At 41.9% G+C, this 8,934-nt stretch overlaps 1 protein-coding gene across 2 annotated transcripts in view; it reads right to left on the minus strand.

The window, feature by feature from the left end:
• shroom1 (shroom family member 1) overlaps nucleotides 1-8,934 on the minus strand; it is a 37,677-nt gene that overhangs the window by 10,772 nt on the left and 17,971 nt on the right. For both annotated transcript variants that reach the window (XM_014016836.1, XM_014016835.1), the window contains exons 2-5: nucleotides 1,582-4,454; nucleotides 1,290-1,476; nucleotides 1,045-1,097; nucleotides 138-725 (exon numbers count right to left, since the gene is read on the minus strand). In XM_014016836.1, coding sequence (XP_013872290.1) covers nucleotides 138-725; nucleotides 1,045-1,097; nucleotides 1,290-1,476; nucleotides 1,582-4,256 — 3,503 coding nt within the window. In that variant the 5' untranslated portion in view covers nucleotides 4,257-4,454. The remainder of the gene's footprint in view (nucleotides 1-137; nucleotides 726-1,044; nucleotides 1,098-1,289; nucleotides 1,477-1,581; nucleotides 4,455-8,934) is intronic.

Below are 8,934 nucleotides of genomic sequence, written 5' to 3' on the forward strand. Positions count from 1 at the left end.
TTTTTTTTCTTTATTGTGTATGAAATTTTTATTTTTATATGAAATGAATAAATAAATAATAAGTAACATTAGTCTGGTAAGCTCAATTAGCCTCACAGAGAAGACAATGGCTGCATTCACATAGAATCTACTCTTACCTGGAGCAAGGTGTGTTTTCACAAGAAATCTTTGTCCGGATGGGTGTGGATGAGGTGGATTTTGTATCACTTTCACTGATCTTTTGACCTCTGGGGGAAGGTGGGTTAGAAAAAGTCTCATTGGGAGCTGTGTTGGACCTGAGTTCATCAATAACGGGTGCTTGAGACGCAGGAGGAGGTGAGCAGATTCGGGCATGGGAGGAGGAGGTGACGTTTGGAGAGCTGGATCTRCTGGAACTCCTTTCTCTTACTGACACATCTTCCCTTGGGTCCGAGCTCTGCTTCAACAGGGGTTTTCTCTGCGTTTGGTTTTGGATCTGTCCCTGAGTGTTCTTCTGTTGTTTCTCTCGCTGGTGAGCTCGCTCTTCTGCAAAACACACCTCATGCCTCCCCGCTCCTTCACGCAGAGCGGAATTTTTCCTCAGCTTATCTAGCTGCTCAGAGCTCTTACTGAGAGCTGGCAGATTAGTTGTACACTGAGCTCCGAGCTCCTCCATGGACTTTCCTCTCTGTGCTACCTGGCTAGCACGCTGCTGCCCCTCAGGAACTTGCTTCAACGAGGACTCCACTGCTTCACTCTTCAGGGAACTGAAATCAACATTCAGAATTTAAATAAAAACTAGTAGCACGGATGCAATGCATGTAAACTATTTCTAAAAAGGAAGCACTTCTGAAAAATAGGCCAGTTTGTTACAAATGTCTGTCTATTATTTGTCTTTTATGGTCCCGGAGTAAATCTTTAGAAAAGAATGTTAGCTGGAGCAGGTGGGTGTTGACTTTCCAGTGCCACAATGAATCAAGTTGAGATTTATAGTCTGTGCYATGGTGCTCACATCACTGACCTAATACTCTCTTGACCTAAAAACCAATAAAATTGTCCCTATTTGTCTAAAGCTCTGGTACATACCTCTGTGTTTCCATAGTGTTAGGTACCAGGGGATCCTCCATGTGGTCATGTGCCTGCAGACCCAAAAGAAGCAATGATTAACTATTAGATGCGTGTGAAGACCTACTTTTTAGTTTTTAGTTGTAGCTTACAGAAAGTTGATTTAYATGTGAAAAATGTTTGTCAGCTGGACTTGTGAGCTTGAGATAAACCCTGAGGCGAGGCATTTTAGGATTAAAGAAAAGTCTTGGGTTAATGGTTTGTACCTCGAATGTGTGTGGTGTGGAGATGGATCGGTTCCTGAAGAAACCAGTTGGTTCTCGTTGATCCAGCAGACTCTCTGCTGAGGCTGACTTTCCCTGAGATGGACCATGACTCTCCCTCTTTTTGGATGAACTTTGCTGGCCAGCATAATGACCTGAGCAGGACTGTGCTGAGAAGAACTGGGCATACCTGTTTTAGGAAAATTAAAGCATCTCTTACAATATGTGATTAAGCTCAATTTAGTGTTAAGAAAAAAACAGATATGGTTCTTTAATGTTGGGTAATCTGCTATACCTGATAGAGCTGCTGGGAGAATCCAAGATCCGGCCAGCAGAGTGAGGTCTGTTGTGCTTCTTCTTCATATTTTTACCTTCTTGGTTCCCTGATAGTGGGCGAGGACTCCAGTCAAATGGTTTCTCCCCGAGAGAATGTCTCTGTCTTGGTGGAGGTGGTAGCTGAAGCACAGGCTGCTGAGGCTCAGTTGCTTTCTGGCCCGTCTTACGCTCCATGTACTCCACCAGAGCCTTTTGTTGCATATGCTTTAGATTTGTCTTTGAGAAGCTCGATGCTGACTGAGTCCGACCCCTTGTCTCAAACATCTTTCTGCGTGCTGCGACCAGTCCCTTCTCTCTTTGCTGATCAGGCTCCTCTCCCTCGTATTCAGCTGCGAACAAGTGTTTGCTTTCATCGCCGAAGGAACGGCAAGTTAAATGGACGGGTGCACTGCCAATCTGGTTGAGTTTCTCAGGCTCAGAGAAGCACATCTTCTTCTGCTCTGGAGTCAACCTCTTCCTGCCTCCGATGCGAGCCACCTGAGGCTGGGCCACATTTGATGGCCTTCCATTTTCCTTCTCAGTCACTTTAGTTGTCTCGCTTTGATTCTCCCAAACTTCTTCCTTTACGCTCCCTTTCTCCGTCTCCTCAGATGTCATTGAGGGAGTGAGAGTGGCTGTGGAAGTTTCAGAGTCCTGTGATAAGGAGAATGAGTGAATAACTGTGGGCCTGCTTTCTGGTTTTTGCCTCATACAGTGTGGCCAGGACAGCTGTAAATCCCTCCTTTTAAATGACGTCTCTCTTAGAACTTTACACTGAGCATCCTTCAGCTTCTCCTTGTAGTACTTGTTAAATGAATCATCTAGAGTGTTACTGGCGCTGGATGCAACACCTCGATCATGCTTGCTAATGTCATCATGTGTGGGTATCTCGTTATCAGTTATTGCTACATCTTCTTGATCTGTTTCATTACGGACCACTTCGTTGCCTTTCATGGGGAAACCAGGGTCAGACCTGGGCTGTAACACTGTCCTGTTGGCTCCAGTCAGATGGTACAGAAGTGGGGTCGTTTCTTTGTTTATCCTCTCACTGGCAACATCACCCAAGGGCTGCCGCTTCTCTCTTTTTGCACGATCCTCGCTCTTGTTGTTGTTGGACTGTTTGTTACCAACTTCCTTTTTGCTGGTTGCTGAATGTGGTGGGAAATTTCTGTCAGGTCCACAGTAAAATATAGGGTTGCTGGCAGTGTGACGGCCAATCTCACGACTCTGCGTCATGTCAATTTCTTCTGACTCTAAGTTTTGACAGGGTTGGGTCAAGATGAGGGGTGGTTTGTAATTCTCCTGGTCCTGGCTCATGAAGGGAAAGTCCTTTCTCTGAGACACAGATGTAAAAACCTCATCATCTTGAATGATACTGCTACTGGAACATGATCTCTCTCGTCTAAACAAATTATCCATAGTGCTGTGACATCTCTCTCTATCTYGTAGACGATGGGTCTCTAACAAAGTGGAGGCCACACTTTCAGCTTCTAGGCCACTGACAGTTGCAGAGTGTGTCCTCAAACCAGATTCAGATGGCTTACACACTCCTGTTACAAAATAGAACTGGCCCTTATGTTGAATGCTGCTGTTGACAAAACCTTGACCAGTATTCTTGGGACTGGCAGCTCGAGTCGGCCCTGAACCACACCAGCCTTGAGTCAAATGTGCCTTTTTGCGCTCACTTTCAAAATGGTTACTGGATTTGTTGTGGTAGTCTCCGTTACACCCAGCACCRCCCAGAGGCTGTTTGGGCATCAGCTGCTCGGGTTGGTTGGTACCTTTAGGAGGTGATCGGCTCAAGATATTTACTGACCTCTGCCGCTCGGAGGGACCTTTATTATCAGTGATAGAAGGCTGTTCTGGGTTTAGCCTGGTCTGGTCTTGAAGCTGGAGGTGTAGTCTGTAGACTGGTGGATGCTGGGTCTGTGGTTGGTCCTGTTGAGAGCCTCTCCATACGGAGTACAATGAGTCAGAACTGAATCTGCCCATGTCTGGGCTACCTGTATCTGATTTTGGGGAATTCACACTCTGGGAWCGGAGTCGATTATGATGTTTAGGCTGCTGTGATTGTAGTTGCAGTGGTTGAAATTCAGTACCATGGGTGGGAACCCTACTGTTCTCCAWGTTTTTAGTGGCAATGAAACTATCAAGGCGTGCTGGAACTGGAGGGGGATGGGGAGGAGTCTGAGCACTTTGGGATAGAGTCCTCGAATGCACCTCTTKCTTAGAGTGTGCTTTGCTATTGGTGTGGAGACTCTCATTGCTGTTGTGACGATGAGGATTGACATTACTGTTGTTGTGATATTGCTGTGAGATTGTTTCAGCTGAGTGATAGAGCTGATCCATGGTCTTTGTGTTGGACTGCAGAACCTGGGCAGGGTGATAAAGGGACTTTACATATTTAAGGTCAGCATAATGGCCGAACGAGCTGGACTGTAGGTCATCTGGCAAGAAAAGAGATGGGTAATCTGGTGCTGTGGACCCACCAGAGAAGGAACTGTAGGCAGAATCTCCCTTGCCGTGCTGATGGTGGGCAAGATGTTCAACGATGCTACTGTTGGACTTGGCTGGCGAAAGCCGGCTGACAGGCAGGCTCAGAGGATGCAGATCCACGTTGCTCATTCTCTCAAACTGAAAGCTGTAGGATTCCATGAAGGACTGGGGCAAACGGCATGAAGAGAGGGGCAGGGTTTGTAAAACTTCTGTGTGTTTATGCAGCGATGCATAAGTTCTCCTTGTTGGTAAAACTTGAGAAATTATGTTCAATTCGTTTGCACCAGGTTTGTTACACTTGTTCCAAATCAGGTCATTTTTCTTGTTTCTTTTAAAGCCTCTTGAAACAGTCTGGTCCTGGAGGAGAAAACAAACAAAGACTGGTTATTAGTTTAAAATCCTAACTAAAGTTCAGTCAAACAAGTGAGGAAAACAACAGCTCAAAAAGTAAAATAGCCACAGAAAACATGGGTTTTCCAACTGCAAATGGAAAAAAAATGCGGACATGCATGACTGATAGTTTAATACAAACACTCATGTTTGTGTTAGATTATCAGCTTGGCACTCACACCAGTGTAATGATCCTTACTTTAACATCAAAGAAAAATGCTTTTTTTTCATCTACACTACATTCCTAGCAGAAAAYGATCCATCAGCAAGAGATAAATTTCTCTATCTGAAATAAATAGTTGTGTTCGTAAAACGTCTTTTACTCAAACTGTGAGGATGCAAGAAAAAAAACACTGACATTTTTAGGTCAAATTCCACTTTTGAAAAAGTTTGCTCCACCTGTAACATATTGTAATGAAAAAACGTACACCASTGAGTAAACGCTGCCTTAAACAGAAGATAAGAAAATGATTCTCCGACCCAGTTGAGTTTGTGGTGTATTAATTTATGCCAAACAATTTTGAAGTTCCAGGACTAATAGATGGTACTCCATAAGGCATTTTTAGATAAATATTTTGATGGTWAATACTACAGTATATACTATAAAAGTTGAGTCCTATTTCTTAATAAATTTKTGTGTTGTTTCTCCACTGCTAAAAGAGTTTATTGCTGTTTTGTATTATAGGTCAGCCTCATGAACCTGCTGCTCAAGGAGATTGTGTGCAGTTTTGCATCAATAAGCTCTTATTAAGGGTTTAAGGTTGGTGGTGCACGACGCAGTGCACTCATGAAAGAAATGACAAGAATTTTGGAAATATGTGGGGATTAGTCATGTGACATGTGCATAAGGCAGTGTAATACAGTATTCAGATRTTTAAACTTAATGAGCCTATTTTTCCCTTTTTCATAAGATGCACTGGTTATTTTATGTTTAACTACTTTCTAAATTGTACTTTATAAGTTTCTGTCACTGTGTAAGCACCTACTATAAAAACTTTCAGTGTAGATAAAATTCATTTCAGGCCATGACAGTAAAGTACCTATAAAATAACTGCAAATACCATGTATGTAAATATTTCAGAAAAAAATATTTCAAGTGTATTATAGTTAAGTTTATGAAATCTTTTCTTCTAAAAACCATTTAAAAACCAAAGTTGTCTAACCTGCAGTTTGAGTGCTAAATCATGGGGCGAAAGAGTTGATTATCAGAAATTAATCAGGCTAAATAATATTTTTTAGGGATGCATGATATATCAGTATTGATATCGGTATCGGCCAATATTGGTCATTTTTTGGAATATTGGTATTGGTCCGATATGTAAAATGGGGCAGATATTAATGTCCGATATTGATTTCCCACTTTTTAGCTTTGTGTTTCTGTTTTGGGAGGTGAGACGGTTGGTTGAGCAGCATCTGTTTGATCATGATAGTGATATTGAAGCTGCGCAGCCAGGAATAAATGAAGTAGGGAGCCATGTCAGAGATCTGGTCATTTATTTACAGTATCAAAAAAGACCCAAGTGTGTTTTTGCGTATATGTATAATATAATTTGTATGTTTGTTTTTGGCTGAAATTTTCATATTGGTGAATCCCCAATATTTTTAATATGTAAGACACGTTTAATAAGTTCTGTTCAAGTGAAAATAAAATTATATATTGTGGACATCGTATATGAAAACCCTCTGTCATTACCAGCTATCCAAAAAAATATATATTGGTAATGAAACAAGCTCCTTTGAGGTAATGATAGGTTTACGACTAATGACAGGACTCTCCCATGTCCACAATAATTCACTTGACTTTGCAATAATGATTGAAGCTGCGTGCTTGTCATGCTGACACTAAAGTAAATGTTGCTGGTAAAACAAAGACAAGCCAACCAGTTAATAAAATTGTGACAGTGCTATATCAATGTTAGGCCTCATTGATGATGGGAACGGCAAAAAAATCCTGAATTTGTTTAGTTTATTTTTGCTAAAACTAAACCAGCTGAAAACTCTTTCAGCCTATTCCAAGTTCGTTGGCAGAGCTGAAAACTTGTATCAAACTAAAAATTACAGCTGCTCCTTGTGCATATACATAAAAACCACCTTGCAAGAGTTTTAAAGGGGATTTAGCACATTTATGAAAGGCCTTCTGATAGGTATTGTGTTTTGTGTGTGCATGTGTGGTTGTAGTTTCCAGCCTTCCTCTGAGTGCAGAGAGAGGCTCCCAAACAGGGGTGCGCTCAAGTGGAAGTGATGGAGGGGACAGGCAATGACAAAATGTACAGAGGGGAGCGAAGCGAGGAGGGAGGGTGAGAATGAGGGTGAGTGGCCCAGACAAATACTCTCACACGCAAACCACAACAAGAGACAGGAGAAGTGAACAATGACAGCCGGAAAGCTGAGCGCAGGTTGGAACATTGGATCAACAGCAGCGACTGGGAGGCACATTGTGAATCTCTCAGACAACAGCTATGCAAACTGGGTTGAAACAACAAGCAGCATAAGCTGGAAAAAAAAGGAAACACTCACCCAAACTTTGAGTCTAAGTCACCCACTTTCCTGATTCCCATCTGAAAAGAAAATTTGTCTCCAAAGTCTAATCTTAAAAGCAGATTAGCCAAATGATTTCCGTCCTCGTTTCTGTTTCAGAACATTGTTCTTCTTCTAATGAATGACCAGGCCAAGTTACCAGGAGAGCCAGATATTAGAGGGAAGACTTCTAGTGGGTCTAGCTCTCCCCCCACTGAGACCCGAGGCTGCCTAGTGAGAGCCACTGATTGGCCAGGCGATGACGTCCAGCTCTCTGATGCACAATGAGCGCAGCGGAGGGAATATTTCACTGCTGTGGATAGCTGCTAGAGCTGCTGGCTGCCTGAACAACAGAAAAGAGGGGCAAAAAAAAAAAAAAAAGAGGCCTCGCATTCCTGGCTGGCTTCAAAGACGGAGCAGAGCCGGGGCGCCATTCATTTCCAAGGCCCAGAGTCCGGCACATGGAGACTAGCCAAAGCAGGAGGGAGAACAGCGAAGGGGAGGAGGGGGACAATAGTGGTGAGGCGAGTGGGTGTATGGGTGAACTCCCAGCCTCCACCCCAAAGAAGGGGGGAAAGAAAAGTCATGAGACCAACTTTCCCCCACAATCACCCCAAATTTTTTTCTTTTACTCACTTTTAGTTTCTATGACTTTATTAAATGTAGCATCGTCTCTGTATTCACAGGCTTTTCTAACCGTAAACAATTAAAAAAGAAAAAACTTTTGCCTTTTTGAAAAATGATGCCTGTTATTTAAACCATAAACTGGACACAGATCCATATATTTAAATGATTAAGCCTGTTTTTAAWAATGCCAACTTTCAGAAATCTTCTGCTTGTTCAGTGTCTAATAAAGACCTTTGTTGCCTCCTTCATTGTTTTCTATCCAAGCCATCAACAAGGGTTCACTATGCAGAGTTTTTTTTTTTTGTTACTGAGCATGATCAGGCAAACTGAAGCTGCATCTGTCTTCTGCTGATGTCTATACCTCACTCTACTTCATGTGTGTTTATGATGAGTAAACCCATAACCACTTTCCGTCTGGGAAAGCACTGCATCATGTAATTAAGCCTAATGACCCAAAAGAGTTTAAAGACCAGACATTTTTAATAATACATAAAATAAAAAGAAGAGGTTAGGTTAGGACAAATATTTGTAATAGGACTGGATTCACAAATTTAACCAATAACAAGGAGTGAAAATGAGGCAAAGCTGTTCTRCAGGGAGGAATTAAGGATAGGAGGGAGTGCTAAATTCTTTCTGATTGTTTTCCTGTTATTATTATTATTATGTGTTCCGGCATGACCTTCACCATGCAKCCACAAGACTGGAACACCAAGTCTCAGAGTGTTAGCAATGGAACGAAGACGACAGAATGAGGCAAACTTTGTTTACACGAGTCTTGTTTACCAACTGAAAACTGTAACCCTTGTTAGTCCTGATAAACTTGCTGATTTGAAAAACAGATCGAAGGCTCTTCTTATCTACTGATGAAGACAGGTTCAGTACTGAACAATGCCAAACCTGGGGCAAAACAAGATCATTTTTTAACTTAATGTCCAGGTGGCAGCTTATTTTTTTAAAAGGACTGTCAAGTGTTGTTTTTAGGAGTGAAAAGAGACTTAAGTTACCCCCAATAAAATTATCCCTGACAATTTAGTCCTGGAAGAGACAAGAACCAGCACTGTAAGTCCTAACTTGCTAAAAGCATTTTTTGTAGTTTTTCCAACTCCTATTTAATTTCCTTCTCTTTAATTTAATACAGAGTTTGTGTAACAAACTGTAAATTAAGTGTTGATTTGAATCTTTACTGCAAAACTTAATGTAGAGAAAAAGGTGTAAAGATGACAGTCAATGGGCCTCATACAAGAACCGTTCGTACACACAGATTTGTTCTTAAATTGTGCGTACGAGTGATTTAGGAGAATTT

Source organism: Austrofundulus limnaeus, unplaced genomic scaffold (assembly GCF_001266775.1).
Source record: "Austrofundulus limnaeus strain Quisiro unplaced genomic scaffold, Austrofundulus_limnaeus-1.0 Scaffold156, whole genome shotgun sequence".
Taxonomy (NCBI): domain Eukaryota; kingdom Metazoa; phylum Chordata; class Actinopteri; order Cyprinodontiformes; family Rivulidae; genus Austrofundulus; species Austrofundulus limnaeus.